At 38.7% G+C, this 24780-nt stretch overlaps 1 protein-coding gene across 1 annotated transcript in view; it reads left to right on the plus strand.

Moving 5' to 3' along the window:
• Nucleotides 1-24780, plus strand: part of LOC150109564 (protein Obscurin-like) — a 1271613-nt gene that overhangs the window by 985498 nt on the left and 261335 nt on the right. The window contains exon 73 of the mRNA XM_090402667.1: nucleotides 17077-17145. Coding sequence (XP_090258793.1) covers nucleotides 17077-17145 — 69 coding nt within the window. The remainder of the gene's footprint in view (nucleotides 1-17076; nucleotides 17146-24780) is intronic.

Consider the following 24780-nt stretch of genomic DNA (forward strand, 5'->3'; position numbering starts at 1 on the left):
GTAGTTTGGGAACCATCCATGGGAGGTTGCATACTCAATTATAGGAGCTGTACTGGAAGAAGTACGGGAAGACAAGAGATTTGGGGATGATGATTAATAGATACCTGAAATTCAGGAGACATATTGCAAAGGTGGTGAAGGTAACACAGAGGATTCAGGCAATAATGAGAAGGATACTGACTTGCAGAGATAAAAGAGTTACCATTCCATTGTATAAGACCACACTTAGACTATTTTTCTCAGATTTGGTCGCCAGGATTTCAAGAGGATAAATTAACTGTGGGAAAGGGTACAAAGGTGGATAACAAAGATGGTTTCAGGACTGTATATTAGTTATGAGGATCAGCTGAGGGAATGTGGACTGCCAAGTTTGGTGGTTAGAAGCAGGACAGGTGATATGATTGAGACTTTTAAACTGTTGAGAGGTGGTTATAGGGTTGACACTGGGGAGTTCTTTCTCTTGGTTGAACAGCGGGAATGAGTGATGACAAGGGGCCATCCCTGGAAGTTGTGAAAGGAGGCTGTGAGCAAGAGAGTGAGGAATGGTTTCTTTCCATGGAGGGTGGTTGAACGTGTAATGCATTGCCTGATAGAGTGGTGAGAGCAAGAATGATCAATGAGTTCAAGGAGTGGTATGATAGACTTTGTGTTTCCTAAGAAAGACCTCCCACAATGAGTCTCTTGACTCCATGGAGGCCTGAATAATTATAATAATAATATTTATGAGAGGAATAGTTTTAGCATTAAAAAAAAAATTTAATGACCTTCGAAATTGTAGAACCATTGTGCTAATTTTCAGATATTGAGTAAACAGAAACTCTTCAATAATTTCTTCATTAGTATTTATATAACTCATGTAGGCCACTAACAAAGCTTTGTTTTCTCATGTAAAGTTATCTCATTGAGTTGCAAAGAAATTCTGTTATATAAATCAAGTGGTTATTAGATCCAGCATTATTGAAGCCATTTTGGCTCTTTATTTTAGAAAATTCTATGGGTTTTACATCCATAGTGCAATTGGAAGAACAACGGTACATTGCTCCCTTCAATTAGAAAAGGCCTAAGTTCGATTCTCGTCTTTATGGGAGGAATCTTTATATGGACTTTTTCAATATAAGGTGAGTTAGCCGATCTCATGCAGTAGCAGTAAGATTGGCTAACTAGCAGGGTTTTTTTGAGGTAGCAGGTTTTTTTCTCCTGGAAACTCGGGTTTTTTATCCTGCATACAGACAAATTGGCCCTTCAGAACACACGCAATTTACAGACAAAAAATACTAGTTGTGGTGGTGGTGAGCAGTAGATGCCATTGTTGTAGATGATGTAGTTGGTAGTAGAGGTTCGGTGTAGTGGTGATGATGAAGAGTTGTAGGTGTCCTCCCACGATGAGTCTATGGAATACTTGGAGGTGTCATGAATAATAATAATAATAATAATAATTAAATCATCACAAAGATTTTTTTTCAATGTCCTTTGCATTTCATCAATTCTTGTTGATACAGCTATTGCTGAGAAGGTATTTTTTTTGCTTTATTTGGATACTTCGTTCTTAAATGCTGAATCATTCTTGAAGGCTTCTTTATTTCATTTTAAAAACATTGGTAACTGGTCATTATTTATAGATGGAATAACTCCATATTTTAAATATTCACTTGAATATTGATGAGACTTTCTTTTTTCAGTCATTTTAATGGGCCACAATGCTACACAATATCAATGAAGTGTGGCACACGATACCCCGGGCTATATGCAAACTGCAAACAAGATAGGTGTTAGAAAAAGTAGCAGATAAAGCTTATATAAGTAGTGGATTCTGCTAAAAAGAGTCCAAATTAATTATTTTCAGTATAGAAAATTCAGACCAAAATGTAGCCAAATTAACTTTCAGTGTAAAAATTCTAAAAAATAAGTAGCGAATAAATTTGAACAGTATTGCCAAACATACGATATAAATAGTGATGCTAGATTAAATACAGAATTTTTTGCTTTTATTATGTTAGTAGTATTATAATGCCTACTTTCCCCCTTCCCTCTATACCCCCTAATGCTTACTGCTCCAGGGGGGGGGGGGGGGCTTACGAGGTTAAGAGCCCAGGTTAAGACCTACTAGTGTAGATGCTGATGGTAATTGCAGTTCGTTGTAGTTTGTGGATTGAGTGGTGGAGACGGAGAGTTGTAGAGTGGGTACTCTCCCTCGATGAGTCTTTCGACTCCCTGGAGGTGTCACATAATAATAATAATAATTTCTGACTCTCCACTAGCCCAGCTTTGTTGGTGATTCTGTTATCTGTTTCCATATTTAATTTGTGTTCAATAAAACTTATGCCTAAATAGTCAAAATATTTTACGTGTTCTGAAAGTACTCCATTGCTGCTGATATTTTCCATATTGTTCCTGTGTTCTTTTGTTTTTTGCTGATTTTCATGCTAAATATGTTAAACTAGTTATTTAGTTAAAGAGTCCTGAAAATCTGTCTTGGATTTATTTAGTAGTATAACATCATCTACATCAAGATCTGAGAGGAATATATTTCATTCTGATATGAGATTTGCTGTCATTTTCCTTCATAATGTGACCCATATGGGTCATGAATAACAGTGGAGATAGCATGCACCTTTATCTTACACTTGATTTTATATCAACCACTTCCTGTACATCCTTCACTTTTATTCTTCGCATTTCGTTTTATGGCATATGATATTGCAGCATTGATTAGCTTTCTTACATTTTTTCTTTAATTTCTAAGGGCACATGCTGACTTACTTCTCTAGAAATTTTGATATGATGATTTTTTAACTTCTGCTTTTCAGTTGTTGTTTTTTTCCCATTGAGTTTTTACAGTTTAGTTCTCACTTTCAAACTCATTCAGTTTTATCTTTAATTATATATTTGAGTCTATAAAAATTGTCAAATCTTTCATGTTTTCCTTCTGCTAAGACTGAATAGTGAAAACTTTGTATTTCAAATTGTCTATTCCTGTAATCTGAACCAGCCTGACGGTACTGCTATCAACAATAACATAATAATTCATGCTTTTCTTATTTCTTGCACATTTTCTCCATATGAATTTTTGCACATCTTTATGTTGGAACAGTGTTGATAATTATTAGTTCATGTTCTGAATAGAAGTTGAAAGTTTTTTTTTCACTTGGTTATACTATAAATTACGGATGACAAGAAATTATATTCTTGGTTTCATTTTTTATCCAAGTGTAAGCAAACTTTGTATGCTTACACTTAAAGGATGAAAGGATAAAGGATGAAACCAAGAATATAATATCTTAGCATCTTTAATTTATAGTTCTGAATAGAAATCTAATAAGTACTTACCATTATTATAATTATCATGTCTGGTATTCTTTTCCTACTCTACCATTTAGGTTCCCAACAAGAACCAGCTTTTTTTCTTTATATCAGCTGACTTCTCTCTCTCTCTCTCTAATGACTCAAAGAATTTCTCTACTTCTTTACTATTAGAATCTTCTATAGAACCTAACCTAAGCACAAATGAAACTTGTTCCAATTTTTCCTTTTGAAATTATCTATATCACTCTACTTGAAATCTCCTGCCATCACCTCCTCGTAGTACTCTCTGGATAATCTAACGACAGCAGCATTTCTTTTTTACCATCATGGAGACAAATTTCAATGATCATAACCATGCTACCAGATACAGGACAGTCGACATGACTCTTGATTTGGAAATAATGTCAGGGTTGAGAAATGATTTGAAATAATACAAGATATATTAATATCACCCAGTGTAATTTAAATGGTATTCATTACTCCAGCAAGATAAACTAAAAGAACTATTACTAATAGCTGACAAACATGATTCTGATATTATCTGCATCAAAGGAAACCAATCTTCGACAAACCAGCAGTTCGATATGTGGCGGGTGAGAGACGGAGGAATTCATATATGCACAAAATGTACAAAATGTAGGAAATGGGAGAAACTTAGTGAGTTAGATATTACAACAACTGGCCTCATTATGTCAGGGGTGGGAGAATCTCAACCTAGAAAGATGAGTAATGTGATAGAGGGGGAGAATAACGAGTGGATTATGAATGAAAAAATAAGAGTGGAGAATGTGAAAGGCTTGAATAATTATGGAGTTTTTGGAGATTGTCTTCATTGGGAGAATGAATGGTGAGTAAGAGTGGCTAACTTGTAGAGAGAGAGAGAGAGAGAGAGAGATGAGCTGAAAGAGAAGGTGGAATGCCTCAGGAATGAGATAAATGCAAAGTGAATCAGAGTAGGAGAGAGAGAGAGAGAGAGAGTTATGGGTATGATAGAAGAGGAGAGAATAGAAACAGTAGAAGAGAGAGAATGAGAGTTATGGGAATGATAGAAGAGGAGAGAATGGAAACAGTCGGAGAGAGGGAATGAGAAGAATGCGAGGGAGTGCTGGAACCATGGATTGAGTAATGTCAGGACAGCTGGTAAGTATGGAAACACAGAGAGAGAAAGGGTTTTAAAGGAGAGAGAGAGAGAGAGAGAGAGTGAGGAGATGCAGGTGAGCAATCAAGGAACAGAGTGATAAGAGGTGTGATGTATGAGGACTCAATGATCCGTAGTATGCAAGATAAGATGCCAGAGGAGTGTTTTCCTGGAGGAATGATAGAAAGTGTAGCTGTGGCAATTAAGCAGGGTGAAAGGGTGGATGAGATGATTGTGATGGTGGGCACGAATGACTTGAGAGGCAGTGTAAAGCGAGAGACTGAAATTCATGCTTGAGATTGTGCAAAAGAAAACGCAGAGAGGAAAGATAGTGTCTGTGTTACCCAGGTATAATAATGACGAGCTGAGCAGAAGAGCAGTATAATGAATAGCATAATAGCCAGAATGTGTCAGAAGAGAGGATTGGAATAAGTGGATGCTTGGAGGGCATATGAGGACAGAAAGAACTGTATGGGAGAGACCACATGCATTTGAATGAGGAAGGATGTAGGCATCTGGAGAGATTGCTGTTTTCTGAACGAGTTAGTGTGTCAGTGCAGGGAAACTAGAATTCCCAGGGAGGATGGTAGCAGGGGTAGCCTCTTGTGAGAATGGGTGCTTGGGGGAAGGGGGATGACATCAGGTAACACTGAGTCCAGTGGAGTCTGGAAGGGATAATGATAGGTATAGAACCAGTGACATTTTTATGCTTATATCCTAATGCCAGGAGTATCTGGAATAAAGGGAACTCCCAATGTCCAAAAATGGACACTGGGAGTTCTTTCGCTTGGAGTGGGAAAGAGTGATGAAAAGGGGCCATCCCTGGAAGTTGCAAAAGGAAGCTGTGAGCAAGAAGGTGACGAGTGGTTTCTTTGCATAGAGAGTGTTATGATAGACTTTGTGTCTCCTAGGAATGACCTCCCACGATGTATCTTTTGACTCCATGGAGGCCTGAATAATAATAATAAACATTCAAAACTATGATATCATACAACAAGATAGGCCTACTTACCAAAATGGAGAATGGCTTCTGACACTAATCCAAAACTGGTCATATAAAGTTGTTGAACTAGATATAATAGCAGAAGGAGCTGAAATGCAAGGAATCCAAATACTGGAATCAAGTAAAAGGCCATTAAACATATTCAATTGTTATCATCCTCCTAATAAGCTCCTGGACCAAATCTTTCCAGCATATCCCATCTCATTGAAGAAAACTCCATTATCTTAGAAGACATGAATTGCAAACATTTGTTATGGGGTTCTGAGGAAATAACTCAAGATGAGAAAACCTGAGTAATTTCGTAGATGAAACAGGACTAATAACTCTCAACAGTCAAGAACCCACTTATCTCTCTCATTCTTTTGGTACAAAAGATACCCTAGATATTACTGCAGTGTCTCTAGATCTTCATGACAAGGCAGTTTGGTCTGTTTTTTTTTAACCAGCAGGAAGCAACCATACACCAATATTAATTAACCTGAACCCAAAAATGACCAGACCCATCCATAAAAGAAAATATTATTGGAACTTCCAAAAAGCAAATTGGGAGAAATCCAAGTATGAAGTAAACAAAATGCTGAAAGTGCATACATACCATGATGGCCTACATAACTTGGAAGAATATTATCCTAAATGCAGCAAAGAAAAGTATCCCAAAGGGCTACAGGAGAAAAGTTATTTGAAACTACACAAAGGTTCACCAGGAATTTGCCAGTACAATAACTAAAAGAAATGATTTATTTAACATCTTAAAAACTGGAAGCTCTCCAGAAAGTAGGATCAAGTTCAACAAGACAAAAGCTGAAATTAAATAAAAATATAGTATCTTACAAAGAACTAGGTGGCAAGAATTTTGTCACAACTTAAATCCAAACACTTTTCCAAACCTCAATTTACAAAGAGACCTACCAAAAGAAGGCAAGTGAGACTAACAAACTAAAATATCTAGATGGAAATATCAAAATTGGAGACAGGGATATCACCTTTAATTTTCAAAATATAAGCAAACTAGAAATGAATACTAGCAGAGACCATCAAATATCAAAACAGGCTTGATTGCAGAAAAATGCTGCATATTCCCCAAAATATAAAAACAGATTATTCTTGGATCGATTTACAATCTCTGAATTGATCATAATTCCTTGTATGCTATTCGATCTAACATGACCGAATAACATACAAGGAATTATGATCAAGCATCTTCCTCCTCTAGTCCTAGATTGGCTACTTTGCCTATACAACAATTGCCTAAAACAAGGAAAAGCTGGAAAAGCTTTTCCTTGTTTTAGGCTATTGTTGGCCTAAAATCTCCAAAAGACTGGAAAGTAGCGATAATCATACTAGTTTTAAAGCCTAACAAACCTCAAGACCAACCAGGAAGTTATCAACCAATTCACTGACTTCATTTCCAGGCAAATTGATGGAGACAAAATGATATTCCAACATCTAAATTACTATCTAAATAAAAATAGTATACTACCACATTTTCAGGCTGCCTTTAGAAGAAATCACACTCAACAACTGATCAACTTTTCTACTTAACCCAATCAATTCAAGATAACTTCCAGCTCAAACCTACCAAATTCACCACCATTGCAGCTTTTATAGATGTTAACAATGCCTTTGACAAGGTGTGAAGATAGAAATCTTTTCCAAACTATGTCATATTGGAATAGAAGGGAAAGTTCTAAAGTGGATTTATGACTTTCTAAGAAATAGAACAATTCGAATTAGAATAAATAATACCTTTTCCAAGAAAGTGAAAATAAGACAGGGGCTTCCTCAAGGCAGCATTTTGAGCCCACTCCTTTTTTCTGTCTACTTAAATGACCTTGACAAAAATACAAATAAAGAAACAAAGATAGCTATATTTGCTGATGATTTGATCCTATTCTCAGCTCACATCCCCACCCCCCCCCCCCCCCACCCCCCCCCCCCCCCACCCCCCCCCCCCCCCACCCCCCCCCCCCCCCACCCCCCCCCCCCCCCACCCCCCCCCCCCCCCACCCCCCCCCCCCCCCACCCCCCCCCCCCCCCACCCCCCCCCCCCCCCACCCCCCCCCCCCCCCACCCCCCCCCCCCCCCACCCCCCCCCCCCCCCACCCCCCCCCCCCCCCACCCCCCCCCCCCCCCACCCCCCCCCCCCCCCACCCCCCCCCCCCCCCACCCCCCCCCCCCCCCACCCCCCCCCCCCCCCACCCCCCCCCCCCCCCACCCCCCCCCCCCCCCACCCCCCCCCCCCCCCACCCCCCCCCCCCCCCACCCCCCCCCCCCCCCACCCCCCCCCCCCCCCACCCCCCCCCCCCCCCACCCCCCCCCCCCCCCACCCCCCCCCCCCCCCACCCCCCCCCCCCCCCACCCCCCCCCCCCCCCACCCCCCCCCCCCCCCACCCCCCCCCCCCCCATGCGGATGATGCGAAGTTGGGTAGGGCAATAGTGAATGCAGATGACGTCAAAATTTTGCAGGATGATTTGGATAGATTGGAGGTCTGGGCTAGGGAGAATGGATGTCAATTTAATGTGGCAAAATGTAAGGTTATGCATTTTGGGGTGAAAAGATGGGAGGCAGTTTACTGCATTGGTGGAACCGTGCTCCAGGAAATTGATGAGGCACGAGATTTAGGAGTGTTGGTGGATAAGGAATTGAAATTTAGGGGACACATTGCAAAAGTGGCCAAATCAGCTCATCAAATCACTTGGTTGCTGAAGAATACGTTGACAAGCAGAGACAAGCAGGTTATTGTTCCTCTGTATCGAGCCTTGATAAGACCTCATCTCGACTACTGTGCTCAGATTTGGTCACCTAGGTTTCTTCTTGATGGGGAGGAGGTGGAGAGGATCCAGAGGCGAGTGACCAAGATGATAGCAGGTCTGTGGAATGAACCGTATGAGAACAGGTTGAGGATTTGTGGGTTGCAAAAATTGGTTGATAGGCGGAGGAGGGGAGATATGATTGAGACATTCAAATTACTGAAGGGTTTCTATAAAATTAATTCAGAAGATATTTTTGAGAACAGGGCTGGTTGTGGGAGGACTAGGGGACATCCATGGAAACTGGGCAAAAGTGTGGTTAGTAAAGGTGTTAGAGCTGGGTTCTTTACTTTTAGAGTAGTGAATGAGTGGAATGCGCTCCCTGAGTCTGTGGTGGATGCTGTGACAGTGAATGAGTTTAAGGCGAGGTATGATAGATACTGTATGAATGTCGAATAGTTGTGATGAAAATGATTTGGGGCCTCCCTCGATGAGTCTAATGACTCCCTGGAGTTGCCCGTAATAATAATAATAATAATAATAATAATAGTTATTAATTTTGAAATAGGGAAACACAAGAAAAATTGCCTAGAAAACTCTGAAATCTTGAGATCATTAGCTCTTTTAAAAATAATGAAATATGGACCTGACTTAATAAAGATCTACACAGATGGTTCCAAAAATTCAAATGGCATATAAATTCTGGGAGTGGCATACTCATATATGGCTCTCAAAATATAGAGCTAGAAACAACCATCAGTATAGGATGTATCATACTCATATTCTGCATGAATTCTGCATCATACCATGCAGAATTAATAGCCATTAACACAGAACTGCAACATTGAATAAACAAAACCCACAGGAATTTATATTTTTCACAGATTCCTTAGCTGCCCTTCAAGTTATTAAGAATTGCTACACTAGCCATCAAGAAATACTTAGAGACATATCAAAAAACATAAACAAACTACATAAAGATTCCAAAATAATTTTCCAATGGATTCCATCCCATGTGGGATTAAAGGGAAATGAAACTGCAGATGAAGTAGCAAAAATGACTGTGACATCAAGTGATACCACAGATTTTGATCTTTTAAAAACTACTCAAAAAAAAAATTGTAAAAAGGATGATTCTCCAGGACATGATACCACTGGTATTCAGCAGAAAAACCAGGAGCTACCATCAACTCCGAGTTTAATTGCTGTGCCACTACATTGATCTCTCACCTCAAGACCAATCAAGTTTAACAATGGCATAAAAGTCTTCCCCATCTGCAAAATCTGTAACATTGAGGAAGCATCACCACTGCATTTACTAACTTGTATGATTATTTCTAAATGTGAACTTTATAACAATCCAGAAAAGGCAATCTATGGTTCCCTAGGTAACCTAAATTCCCATGGCTATTATTGCCGTGGGAATTTATGGCAATAATAAATATATATTTATGTGTAAGTGTTGATTATCATAGCTATTCCTTTCTTCCTTTCACTGATCAGTATTGCCTGAATGTAAGAGCTTAAAATTATTTGGAAGTATTTCCTGTCTTCTTTATCTTGATAACACCAATTACAGTTAATTCCCACTGTATCAAACACCACTATAACCATACAACATATTTTCATTACATAGCAATTGTTATAGCACTTCTTCCATCTACACATCTTTTCCAATGATTCCTTCTAATGTCTTTTTTTTTTTTTTTCATTAGAAATCATTAAACTGAAATCTCTTGTCATCTACCCATTAAACCATAAAATGACTTCACATGAAAATTTTCCTACTACAATCAACGTTCACTATAGCAACTATTGTTCAAACTCATGCACTATAACAAACTACTGAAAAGGCCTGACCAAACTTCATAGATGCAATACTGCTAAACGAAATTCACTACTACAAACTATTCACTGTCACAGACAGTTCCTGTGGTTCCCACAAGTTTACTGTAGTGAGAGTCATTTGTATTAGCTTCTAAATTTTTTTCATTGATTGCAGACAACTAAATATCTCCCATCAATATTTTGAATTGTATCATCACTATAGTTAAACAAGTGGCTTCAGAAAAGAATCAAGGTGCACTACACCATTTGTCATCTCTTCTCCATTCCCCCTTGAGACTTTTTAGTCAACCATACCCAAGCTGCTGGTCTAAGATTCTAAGGATACTTCTAGCTTTGTAGAAATCTACATAAATCTACAATAAATTAATCCTGTAGGTTTTTCCCCCTTTGTGCATGAATTTTTATACATGAATATATTTTTCATATGATGCACTTATTATAATGAATTTAAAATGGATTACAGGATGAAATTTCAAGGTATAGATAGATATAGATATATATATATATATATTTTTTTTATTTTTTTTTATTGTGAACATAACAATCTTATTTACAGGATTAACCGGTTTTTGGTTCTCTGCAGTCAGGCAGAGAGGTTACATGCTCATATTCTTGTTGAGATATGTTACATCGAAGTCACTTAAAAGACAAATTACATTTTTTTTTTTTTTTTAAATTAAAGCCATTAAAAGTTATTCTAACATGATACTGTATATGATCATAAAAGTGGAAGAACATAGGAGTTTCTATTGCACAATATTGTCTATTTACATAAGAGTGTCAGCTGATTAATTTTCGCACTGTTAAGCACAACAATCCTTCTTTCTTCCCCCTTTCTTTGGGGGAGGGAGGGATGGTGTCACTTCTATGCTGGAAAGTGAATTATAATGCAGTCGCCCTGCTCAGCCAGGAGTTGATTCCGTGGATTCCAGTCTTGGTGGAAAAGATCTAAGGTGTTGTATTGCCTGTGGTGGTGATACTCGTGTAGGATCCGACTTCTCACCTTTTGTTGGAAGGCTGCAGTGAGTTGGTCAGTTGCCTCTCTCTGTGAAGTTTCTGTGCTGTCTGGCCTTGTATGTCTGAGGTAGAAGTTGTATATTACCGCTTTCGCGGTGATGAAAAGGTAGTTGCAAAATGAATGGTTATTTGACTTCGCATGGACGAGATTGAAATATTCTTCTTCTGTATGAAGACTACCACAGGTGAGAGCTGCCGTTTCCCGAGACAAACTGATTAATTGGGTGTTGACTGGGCATTCCAAGTAGATATGCCGGACTGTTCCTAATTGGTAGCAGAACAGGCAGTTATCTGAGACGTTTGAGTTAAATTTTCATAATATAGTAGGAGTGGGTAATATATTGTGCCACATTCTCCACTGAATATCTGCGTCAGGTTTGATGGCTCTTGTGCAATATGGTAGATCCCATTGAAATAGTGTTTGATCCGATGATGCAGGATTTTCCAATAAAGTGCTTTGGTTCGACTGTTGTGTTAGAGTGCTGTAGATCTTGTTGGTGTTGCTGGGTGTAAGTTTCTCCCATGAGTTATTGGTTTTTATCAGAAAGATAGGCACCAGATCTTCTGAGTTGGGAGGGCTAAGCCCCTCTTCTGTTATGCTATCAGGCATAGCGGCTTGAAAAGCGGCCTTTACGTTGTGAATCTGCTCAGACTGATTCCCATATTCCAGGTTTTCGAGAGAATTTGGAAAGCGCCAGGTGAGGCTTGGAGAAAGAATGTCACCCAAGATCCTCACGCTTCGCCAGCTCCATGGAGGAAAGAAAAACTCTTTCTGAGTGATCGGGCTTCTTACCATCGTGTTGTGAAAGATGGGTTCCATGAGGATTTCAGGTAGGGATGCTGTCTTCACTGTGTGCTGGAGGTTTAGCTTCTTCCATCGTCGAAGGGCATCTTTGTAGAAGTTTGTTAAATTTACTGGCACTTGAGCTGTTGTCATTCTTAAGGTTGTGGAGAGAGAGAGACCTCTAGTGGCAGAAGTGAAAATATATTCAGTGGTGCATTTGTGTGATATTTCCTTTGGTTGTATGGTATTCAGGAGAAATCGAGCGCGGAACATAGTTATCCTATTGTCAATGGAGGTCAAATTTTGTCCTCCATCTTTGAGAGAAGTACATAGCTTGGAGTATGAAAGCCAGTTTGTTTTGTTCCATATAAATCGATATATGGTTGACTTTATTTGTTTGATGAATTGCTCTGGTGACGTAAGAATCTTTAGTGTATGCCAAAGGACACTGGTGGCTATTTGGTTAACGATTATTGCTCTCCCTCTTGTGGAGGCAGAGACTCGTATTGCTGCCCACTTTCCTAGTACTTGCTTGAAACGCTTGTTCAGTGCTTCCCAGTTCTTATCCATATAAGAGGGTGTGTTTCCGAGGTAAATCCCCAGGTATTTGTTTCCCTCTGTGGACCAGGTACCAGACATTGGGGAATCCGTTCGGTTTTTCCATTTGCCACACCACAGTCCTGTGGTTTTATGTGTGTTTAGTTTCGCTCCTGAGGCTGCCTGATATTGTTGGTATGCCATCTGTATGTTATGGAAGTCCTCTTCTTTGTGGGTTATGATTGTAACATCATCAGCATATGCTGTCAGGGTTATGGTTTGGTAGGGAAGTTTAGGGTGGCATGCCCTGAACAGCATGCTGAGTCTACACAAAAGGGTTCTACACAATGGCAATTGTGTAAAGAGGACCGGAGAGTGGACAGCCTTGTTTAATACCTCTGCTGTATAGTGCAGTTATGGTAAGCCTGTTGTTTATTTTCATGCAAAACTGTGCCTTGGCATACAACATCTTAATAGAGTGAATGATGCCTGAACCAAAGCCAAATGCTTTCAAGCAGTTGAAGAGGTACAGGTGTTCAACGCGGTCGAACGCTTTTTCTTGGTCTAGTGTTACAAGACCCATTGTTTCACTGTTGTTGTTCGCTATGCTTATGAGATCCCTTATGAGGTGTAAGTTTTCGTGGATTGATCTTCCAGGGATGGAATAGCTCTGATGCCTATTTATAATTTCGCTCAGAGCGGGTTTAAGTTTGTTGGCAATGGCTTTTAATATAATTTTGCAGTCGGTGTTTGTGATAGAGATGGGTCTCCAGCTTCCTAGTTTCGTTGCGTCTCCTTTCTTTGGAATGAGTTTAATAACTGATGTTGTCATATTGAGTGGGAAGCCATTGGTATTCGCGTCGACAAAAACTCTGTAGAGGATAGGTCCAAGCTGTTCCCAGAAGGACTGGTAAAAATCAGTGGTGAGCCCGTCTATGTCAGGAGATTTATCTTTTGGTAAGGAGGTGCAGGCAGTTTTCAGATCGTGTAACGTGATGGGGAGTTCTGTGTTACTCCTTGTTATTGGTGAGAGTCTTTTCACATCGGAGAGAATTATATTCATGGCCTCCATAGATGTTGAGTTGGCTTGGTACAAATTTTTGTAGTACTGAAAGGTATGTAAGAGGATTTCGTCATGATTTTCTATGATGTTTCCATTATCTGTTTTAATAGCAGATATAGTGGTGCACTCTTGTTGGTGTTTTTCTAGTTAGAAGAAATACTTTGTGGGGGCATCTGCAAAGTTAATATGTTTGCGTCGTGCTCTTATTAGTGCTCCTCTTGCAGAGTGCTCTAGGTGTGAGCGTATGGTGACTTCTAGGGATTGGTATTCCTCAGATTCTGGATGATGCAATTGCTGTTGTTGTTGCAAATTTTTAAGGACTGAATGCTTATTCAAATTTCTTCTGTGACTATATTTTTGGGTGAATACCCTAACTTTGGATTTAAAAAGTGACCACCACTCGGAAATTGATTGTGAAGTAGGTATATCTCTGATGAGAGTTTCGATATAGATTTTGGAGGTTCTGAGATATTCTGTATCTTTTGTAGGCTGTTGTTAAAAATCCAGTATGCTCCTCCTTTGTGTCTGGTGTGTCCAGGAATGCAGATGCTAAGAAGGATGGAATCATGGTCTGATGCATGGTAATTGACTCTCCTGATGTAGGGTATTGTGTGCATCGAAGTGTAGTATCTGTCGAGCCGTGCCTGGTATAGGACACTGTTAGGACCACCTTTGGCTCTCCAGGAGAACACTTTCTCATGTGGGTGCAAGTGTCTGAAGGTGTCAGTCAGCTCGAGGTCATTTATTACATCCTGGAGAAGCTGAGCTAGTGCGTGTCGATGTTCTTGGCATTGCTGTCTGTCCATTGCAGGATCCAGAGTGCAGTTGAAATCCCCTGCAAGTATGATGTGGTCATTCACCTTGCTGAGGTGGTTTCGCGTAAACTCTAGTACCTGCACTGCAAGCTGTTCATTTTGTGGGATGTATATGTTAATGATATATATTTTCTTCCCTGTCTGAGTTGTAATGAGTGCATATATTGCACACCCAGGAAAGGTATCGATTATTTCTACTTTTAGAGCGCTGTTTTGGTGAATTCCAATGCTGACTCCAGATCCATGAAGTTGTATGGCAGGACAGTGGTGCATGGTATAAGGCCAATTCTTCCAGTGTTGATATGAAGCTTTGCTGTTGCAATGGAAGTTAGTTTCCTGCAGCATAACTATTTCTGACCGGTGGGCAAGGATATGCTGTAGGACCAGCCTGTTTCGCAGTGGTGTGGCACATCCTCTAGCGTTTAGTGAGAGAAGGTTTACTGAGGTGCTCATTATTTTATGGTTTAGTTTTATTTGGTGCGGTAATCTTCACTTCCTTTACGGATAGTTACGCTGCCGCTGGGATTCAAGCCCGTTTATCAGGTAGTATATCCTTTTCCTGAGATTGGTGGTTTTTCTCCCTCTTTTTCCTGCCAGAATAGTTCTTAATTCTTCCTGCTGTGTGATAAGGCCACTGATGTCAGTGGTGTAGTCATAGGCTGTCAGCAGTTTTTGTGAAGACCCTCGAACCTTTTTAAGAAAGCTCTGAAGCTGCTCATTTGTAAGTGGGCCTTCAGTGTGAGGAAGACCTGCATGTCCAGTTTCCTCTTCATCATCTGAGGACTCAAGAAGCTCGATCTCTTCATCCCCCTCTACAGGCTGTTGGGAGGGTTCCAGAATGCTTGGAGGCAAAGGTTCCCTTCTGCAGCTGCGCTGGTTTGTCTTTGGCTGTTTTTCCGTTTTTGTTTCTTGCTCCTCTTCATTATTTTTATCTTTTTCAGAGTTAGTTAGTTGTCTGTGTTCTGTTTCCTCTTCTCTAGGATTGCTTTTACTCGATGTTGGTGGAGGTGCTTCTGAAAGGTGGGTTTTGTTAGTGCTACCACTTGATTTTGTCTCCCCAGTACTCGACTGAGAGCTGTTTCCTTGAGATCTTTGTTGTTTGTTAGGGATGCTCTGTTTTTTGGGGTTGTCTGCTTGCTGCTTCTGATTCTCTGATCCGCTAGGGTTGGTAGTATTGTTAACCGGTTTCTCATTTCTGGATATATATGGGCATAACTTCCTTACATGGCCTTCTTCATGGCAGTAAAAGCACTGAGCAGCAACAGTAATATAAAAGGTGTAGGGTACTCCGTCTATTTCTGTGTTGATTATTTTGGGTATGGAGCCGATTGTATTGTCGCTAAAGTGCATTAGAGCCTGTCTTCTAAATCTCTTGATGTGAGCGAATTCAGGCCTAGTTGTAGAGGCGCGTAGCGTTCAGATTTTACCTGTCACTGTGCCGTATTTTGATAGTAATCCGCGAAGCATTTGATGGCTTATTTCCGGTGGGACATTTGACACTGTTACTTTTGTGGGAGCAATTGCGATTGGTGAGACATTCACGTGGCATGCTCCGATGTCTATTCCCTTTGCAATTAATGTCTCGGACCAAGATGCGTTGTTAAAGTACATTTGTACGGTTCCGGCAACTCTTGAAATGTGAGTTATATTTTTGGGGGGAACATGTTGAGCTACTGCGTCTAGATACTTTTCCAGTGGGGTATTTTCAATTGCGAAAATTACAATTCCGTTGTCTCGGGAAACGCGGTTGGCTAGCTGAACGTTTGTACGCGCAGTGGTGGTTGTTGCAGTAGTATTAATTTGCGCAGAGGTATTAGCTACAATGTTGGCATAGGAGACAGAGAGTACTGACCTTTGTCTGTTGTTGTCCGGGGGGCTGAGACTGATGTCTTTTCCTTCTCGGGAGCTGTGGCTGGCGTCTTTTCCTTGATCGGAATTCTGCGACCTTTGATTGATTCCTGCTGAGCTCGGGCGTGGACCGGCTGCTGCTGGTGGTGATATGCTGTGGTTTATACTGGCCATTGCTTTGGGCGAATAAGGGGAAACGCAAACTATCACAATTTCCCGGAACTCAAAGGCATACCGTTGTAACAATAAGCACACGAACAATGAAGATTTTAAAATTTAAAATAACTTTTCCTAGCTTCACAAATTTAGAAAACTAATTTTTTAACGCGATAGATTAGGTGCTTACGATTATGTAGGTATAAATCTTGAAGTTGATTGACGTATTCGACCGCACAAAATACAACTTTAGGCAAGAGCGACCTTGGACACGTCTGCACACTTCAGCGTCGCGAGACAGATAGCATATATATATATAGATATATATATCTCTGACTTGTATACAAACTGAAAGTCGCAAACAAATGAATGAACCTCTGAAACAAAAGTTTTACTTTTGGCTAATTTTTTCATACTGTTATCTTGAGTTTGATGCCCTACAGTTGGTTATCTACTTCCAGATTTGCCTTATGAAAATCAATTCTCAAAATATGTTTTCTTTTGTTTTTCATTTGGAGGTTACAAAGAAGTGTTTGTACTTCTGAAACAAAAGTGCCATTCTTGGCTAAATTTTTCATACCATCATCTGGATCTTAATTGAAAATCAGTCCTCATAATGAACGTTTTTTTGGACCTTAAATTTGTGTTTCAGAATTGCAACCATTCATTTATCTTGAATTTGGATAGAAATTGAAGGATTTTTGTCTAACAAAAATTAAATTAATTTAAATATCTTTTATTCTTCCAAGTCATAACAACTTAATTTATAATATGCAGTCAATAAACAACAATTTGTTTTATTATGTTTTGCAGATGTAGATGATAAACAAATACCACAACCCCCAGCTGATCATGTAGATTCTGATAAGCACAAAAAAATAGGTAAAATAGTTATATATATATATATATATATACACTGTATATTAATAATCCATTATTATAGTGTAAGTAAAAAAAAAAAAAAGAAACTTGGAAATTAAGCAAATCCCACAACCCCCATTAGCATGTGGGTTTTAAAATTGCAGATTACCTACTACCCTAAGCCCATAACATGGTACTAATACTTACATAATAGAAGTCTTCTGTTGGTAGGTGCTATGTGGAAAAAAATAATAATAATAAAATAAAATAAATAAATAAAATAAAACAAAAAATTCCATGAAGTTGTCTTGAATACAACTATATAATATACACCCTCTGTCCAAAAAGAAACTGAACTTTTGATAGAAAATAAAACACAGGCCAATTATAATTATTCAAATCATTTATTTCAATCAACATACTCTCCCTAAGTTTCGATACAGCATTTGGCACGGTTAGTTAATTCATTAAATGAGTTCTTTATATTGGTTTTTGGGATACTGTTGAGGGGCGTGGTTACTGCCACTTGAACATTTTCAATAGTGTCGTATCGCTTTCCTTTCATTGGCAAATGAAGTCAGGGGAAGAGAAAGAAGTCACAGGGTGCTCAGGTGAATATGGTGAGTGATTCAACACATAAACTTGCTTTTTGCTCAAAAACTGTCTCACAATGTGCGAACGATGAGATGGTGCATTATCGTGCAAAAGTGACCAGCTGCCTGCATCACAATATTCATGCCATACGCAACAAATGCTCGCTATCAATTGCTTCCAAACCTCGAGATAAAACTCACCATTAACTGTTTAGACAGGTGGAACGAAAACTTTGTGGATAATGCCCTTGGAATCGTAGAAACAAATCAGCATTGTCTTTACTTTTGACTTCTCCAAGCTATTTTTTTTTTTTTTTTCGGATGCCCCTCTTCTGGTGGTCTCCACTCAGAACTCTGGCACTTTGTTTCAGGCTCATACTCAAAACACCATGTGTCGTCACCAGTAACGATCATTTCAAGGAAGTTTCAGTCCTTATGAGAGATTTTAATGAGGTCCTTGCATTGTTCAATTCGATACATTTTTTGGTCGTCCGTCAACTTGTGGGGAACAAATTGCAAATTCAAATGTTGTGCACAGTTGATTTTGGAATCTCCAATTCATCTTCAGTCAATCTCATGATGATCGATTTCGGGTTTTATTTGATGAAATCATGCACGTTTTGGATGTTAACTTCGATCAGTCCAGTTTTTGGACGGCCCGTTTTTTGTCGTCCTCAAGCATCTCACGACCATTTTGAAATTGCTTAAACCACTCGTAAACTTGAGTACAGGATAAATATTCATCACCGTATGCTTTTTGAAGTATTTGATGCGTTTTGGTAAAACTTTTACCAAATTTAACACAAAAGTCAATTGCAGCTCTCTGTTTGAAACTCATTTTCCAACCGTTCATCAAAATACACTGTCACTCTTGGCACTATAACTTGGCTTCTAATGAAACAAATGTCATAAACAGTTGGCACAACACTAATGAAGGTTGCCGCTTTTGACAACGAAAAGATACAACAGGTGGCGCTAGTTTCTTCTATTTTTGAAAAGTTTGGTTTCTTCTTGGACAGAGGGTGTATATCGAAAATATACCACTGTATAATATATACTGCTATAGAATAGACTACTATATAATATATACCACTATATAATATAACACAACAGAATATTTTATTAGTAAAATTGAACCCTCTTTTTGAAACAGAAATGCAGAACTGTGAGTTTCCATGGTATCCCATAATTTTCTATCCCATCAAAGATGTGAAGAAACTTTATAAGCAACTCAGGTTTGTCATTCTGCAAGACAAACAAACTAGCCAAAGATTACATACAATTCACATACATGCATTCCTTGAATATAGGATTAATTTTTTTAATATATATATATGTGATCCACATGTGAAAGGTATAAGCACCTATAGCACATCGGTGCCATGTGTAGGATGCAGGTAAGGATCAAGAAAAAAGAAATCTATTGACATTTTTCTTGAAGAGCTCAAGGTTATAGTCATTGGGAAACACATTATGAGGAAAACTGTTCCAGAGGTCAGAGGTAGATGGAATAAATGATGAAGAAGAGAAGTAGGTTTGATCTACTTTCAGCTGTACTGAGAAGGAATGTTAAGCAACTGCTGCTGCCACTATTATTTTAACAGGCTTAACAAAAAAGTAGAGGAATATTGTTTGCCAGTTCACTGGAGCAGTAACTGTGGCAGTACGTGTAGACGAGAGACAGAGCTAAAGCAGTGCATCTGTGGGATAAAGGTTGAAGTGATGGAAAGAAGTGAGAGAAGAGTCATCTATGAACTAAATTGTCCTTGTCTGGACAGCATCAAGAATTTTTCGAGAGATTTTAGATGCATCACTTCAGTATTCTAAGGATGAATAAATTTGGGATTTGTATAGAGTACATAGTTGGGTGGATAAAAGCATCTTGAACAGAAGAGAATGCCTAGTTTTTTTAGAGGCATGGAAGGAAGTGAGAGAAGAGTCATCTATGAGCTAAATTGTCCTTGTCTGGACAGCATCAAGAATTTTTAGAGAGATTTTATATGCATCACTCCAGTATTCTAAGGATGAATAAATTTGGAATTTGTATAGAGTAAATAGTTGGGTGGATAAAAGCATCTTGAACAAAAGAGAATGCCTGGTTTTCTGTTTATGTGATGTGTTTATGCCAGGAGAAGTAAGTGGTGAATGTTTTGTCCAAGGAGAGGGATCTGATCCAGTCTGGTGATTTTTGTGTTAAGACGGTATAGAGATCAGTGTTTAAGGCACTGGTTGCAGATGATCTTGATGCTTGGGATATCTGAGAACTACATGGTTTGTCAAAAGAGTACAATGAATGAAATGTGCTTTCATTGGCAAATCTGTGGATAGGATTGGTAGTGATTGAGAATTGTCATTACGTATAGGAAGAAGAGAGTAGCTGATAGAACAGAACCCTGTGGCACACACTCTCTCTCTCTCTCTCTTTGAGCAATTTGATAAATGCAAACATGCCATATGGCTCTGTTCTATCTTCTAACCAACAACCAGAAAGAGAGAGAGAATGCTGGGTGGCAGATAAACTGAAGAAGGCGGTTTACTAAGCTGGCCATAATACCAAACATGACACGATCAGAAACCCTGGAGATGTCCAGGATAACAGCACATCTTTCTCCAAACCTTTCCATGGCAAATGTCTAGTTGTAGGTGATGTATGCTAAGAGATCAAGGTGGATCTAGTACACTATCATATTATTATTATTAATCCAGACTTCCATAAAGTTCTAATACTTATCATAGAAGGTCCTCCTTAGATAGCACAAAGTCTATCATACTATTCCTTTAACTCATTCACTATCTTCATGCTCACTATTCTCTCAGGTAATACATTCCATACTCCTCCTACTTTTCATGTAAAAAACTTATCTTAACTTCTTACTCTCTTACTCAATACATCCTTTCAAACTTCCAGAGATGGCCTCTTGTCCTTATTCCATCTTTTCTGTTCTACAATATGAAAAATCTTCCAATGTTAAGCTGATAAATATCTCTCAATAACATCACCCCCTTTTTCTCCTTTTCACCAAACACTGAAAATTACATCTTTACTCTATCCTCATAACTGTTCAGCAGTTTCCTGATCTCATTTTTGATAACAAAAATGAGATCAGGAAAGTAGAGTAGGCAGGTTTGTTATCTGCCTGTACTCTAGTCCAAAATTACTTCTCATTCAAATCCTGCTAACCAGATCTGAGCATCATCCTGATGTGATCTGATCAGAGCTTTATACAATACTACTACCTCTTATCTCTGCTCATTAATATCTCTTCAGTGCTAGAGCAGCAGTCCTGTAGGTTGTCTTCACAGCATTTGAACTTCAAATCTCTGTCTACCACCACTCTAGGATACCTTGTTTCCTCTGTTTCCTATAATATAGCTCTATTAAGAGAATATGCAGCCTTCCAAATTTCAAAACCTTACATTTTTCTGTATTACATTGAAATATTCACTCGTTTGCCAATTTTTCTGACTTATTCAAATCATCCTGAAGAATCACATCAGTATTGTTAATAATAGTGCTCCCAAGCTTCAAACAATTGAATGTAATATGTCCCTGTAAATCCAGTGACAGTAATATCTGACATAAAAGTTACAAGGAAAGTTAGTAAACTTATAAGTGGAACACTTGTAACTTTCTCTGATACTGCTAAAATATAAACAACTCTCGGATATGTGTCAGAAAGCCAATTTCCAGTCTATTCCACTAACCAGATACCTAAACTCATGGTATCCGGAGAGTTCATCGAAAAGGCAATTCATCGAATGAACAATTCATCGAACGACAATTTGTCGCAAATGCAATTCACCGAAAAAACAGTTCACCGAAAATTTAAAATGTTCAAAAATGTTATGAGAAAATTGATCCATTTAGAACAAAACCTGAATGGTGAATAAAGAGATTACAATGCTACTTTCATAGGGAATAATTATAGAACAATATAGTTCTTATGGTCTTTCTTGTCTGATAACTGTTTCATGTCTGTTCATGGGACTGATTTGCCTGTTTCCAGAAGAAATCCCAGCCGTATCTATATTATGCCTGCTAACTTACCTTTAGCAGAACAGGACTGATAAAAATTATGCGTAAATGGGATCCAACTACCCAGGTCTTTCTAACTGAACGGCTTCGTTTTTACCGCCTGAACTATGCGGGCTTCATTATTATTGTTGTTGCTAGTAGTAATATGCGACTTCAATACAACAATTATTATGGGATGAATTTTACTCAGATTCGCTGTTTGAAACTTTTACAAGAAAATGTCGAACCGTTCCAGTTTTCAGTTCAGCTATATTCGGGGCGACAAAGAAATAACATGTCCAAATTATGTACTGTATTACAAAACCTCCATGACTTAAATGACTTAGCAGAAGTTGTTGGTACAAGAAGCTGTCTGCATGATTCAGTTTTTGTTCTAAATGGATTACTTTTACCATAACATTATTGAAAATTTAAAATTTTCGGTGAATTGTTTTTCGATGAATTGCATTTTCGACGAATTGTCTTTTGATGAATTGCCTTTTCGATGAATTCGCTTTTCGATGAATTTTCCTGTTACCAAACTCATACATTTCAACTTAAATATTAACTTATCATTGGGCACTATCAGATGTCTGAAAAATCCAAGAAATGGCAGTGTATGCCTTTCCCTTATCCACCTGTTCTTGTACTTTATATAAAAGGCAACCATATGTAACATTGTCCTCATCATTTCAATTCTGTGTTTGAGTTACCAATTTTTACCAAAATCTTAACAACCACAAGAGAAATACAGTCTAGTCTATAGTTTGACGCTTCCATTCTGCCACCACGCTTATGCATGGGTAGTATCTTTCCCTCCTTCCACACTTTAGAAACTCATACTCCTTGAAAGCCTGACTTTAAATAAACAGTCAGATCAATGCCATGATCTTTTCCTTAGCACACGCCCTTAAAACATGGGGCAAAATCCCATCTAGTGATGTCTTTTTGACATGTAGAGTGCTCAGTATTCAGAATGCATCCTCTTCATTCATTTCTAATTCTTCATCCCTCTCAATCTCTCTATGAATAAATTCTGTTTTACCATGATGAAACAAATAGCCTAATAAATTGATAATTGAATATATATTTTTTTTTCTTTTTTATGCAACTCCCACCCACCCATGAAAGGCTATTGTAAACAATAGCTTGTAAACAAAAGGCGAAAAGCACATTCATACTATGGGTGAGATGAGTAAGGATTTTTTTTCCACTTTTTTTTCATTTATTTTTATATTTTTTTGTATTTTTATTAAATTTTTACCAAATCCTGAAACCCTGCTCTAGAGACTAAGTGTAACTTTTTCAAGCTGCTTCAAGCCTCCAAATAAGCAGGGTGCCACCAAGTAATGAAATTCACCTCCTACCTAAAGACATTTCCAAACATCCATGCCCATGGTGGGATTAGAACCTGCAAGTCTGTTGGTTGGAGAGTGGATGATACATAACCAGTGAGTCAGCCAACCAGCCCAGAGGATAGCTATTATCATTTGGCCACACTTCCAGCTTGTTGAAATCACTCTGTAAATGCTGTATAATCAGTAGCATCCTTGATCACCCTGCCCATCTTTTCATCATTTGCAAACAATTGAATATCTCCTGTCATGACCCTCCCAATATAGGTATAGATTAAACAACAACAATGGTCCAAGAACTGATCCATAAAGTGCATCACTGGTCACCTTAAATTTAGCAGATTCACACCATCTCATCTATCACTTTCTGATACCTGTTTGTCAGCTACCCTTTATCTAAGCCAGCAGCTTATATTCCAATCCCATATTCTCCAGCTTATGCAATGGCCTATCACATGTGACATCCTATGAAATAGCTAGCAAAGCTCAGCAGCATCATAGTATATCCATTCCCTTTATCTGACTCATCCATAACAAATTGCTCAGAAGTGACCTCCCCTTAAACCTATAAACCTATGCTGTTCCTTGCAAAGTATAGCAAAGATTCTGCATGTGATTTTTACCAGTTTCTCTAAAATCTTCATCATCCCTCCAGAGATAATGATAAGTCAATAGTTAGGCCAATCAGTTTTTTCATAACCTTTATACAGCAGGACTGTTGTACATTCTATTCTTGTGCAATCTTTCCTTAGCTTAGACTCAAACATGTCAAGGCCCTAGCCTGTTTGCTTGAACATTCCTTTAGTATACATGGACAGAGTTCCAGTCTGGTGTCCAGTCTGTCCCTATTTCAGAATTCTTATATAAATTATGCATCAGTTCAAGAGCATCCTCCTTCTCACGTATTTCTTTTTCCTCATTCATATAGTGGCAGCATTGTGCCACTATGTTTATTGTGTATATTGTAGATCTATCAACTTGGTGTATATTATTACATACACCAGGTTGATAGATCTTAGCAAATCAGGCACTCAAATCAAGCAGACCTTCAATCTATTCTCAAAGGGAACATTCCATAGACCTGCCACAATCTTAGTTACTTGCCTCTGAATCCTCTCCACCACTTCTTCATCCCATGGAGTCTGAGTGACCAGATCTCGCAGTAATCCAGATTATTACCAAAAGCCTTATAAAGGAGAATAATAACCTTTTTATCCCTGTTTGTTACTATATTCTTCAACTCATGTAATCTAAAGTATTACTTTGGTCACCTTTTATATGTCCTCCAAACTTGAACTCCCACCCACAATAACCTCCAAATCCCTGGCCTCATCAGTTTCCTCCAGTTCAGGTACATCAATATAGTACACATTTTGTGATCTCTTCATGCCATGACCTTACATATGGCCTTGTTAAACTGGTAGCCATTTACCTTTGCCCATACTGTCAATCTATTTTAGTTATTTGCAGGATCTCTTCATCATCTTCACTGACTGTCACGTTTCCACTTTGCATCATCAGTGAACAATCAAATATTCCCCTTAAAACATTTCCTATATCACTAATGTGTAAGTTAAACAGTAGATGACCAAGTATTCAGTCCTGCAGCACACTGCTAGTCACTTGCCTTATCCTGATCTCAGCTTAGCCCTACATTCTTTGATATATTTCCATCAATCACTCTCTTATTCAA

Source organism: Typopeltis vanoorti, chromosome 2 (genome assembly GCF_054136105.1).
Source record: "Typopeltis vanoorti isolate ZY-2024b chromosome 2, IOZ_Tvanoo_1.0, whole genome shotgun sequence".
NCBI classification, from domain to species: domain Eukaryota; kingdom Metazoa; phylum Arthropoda; class Arachnida; order Uropygi; family Thelyphonidae; genus Typopeltis; species Typopeltis vanoorti.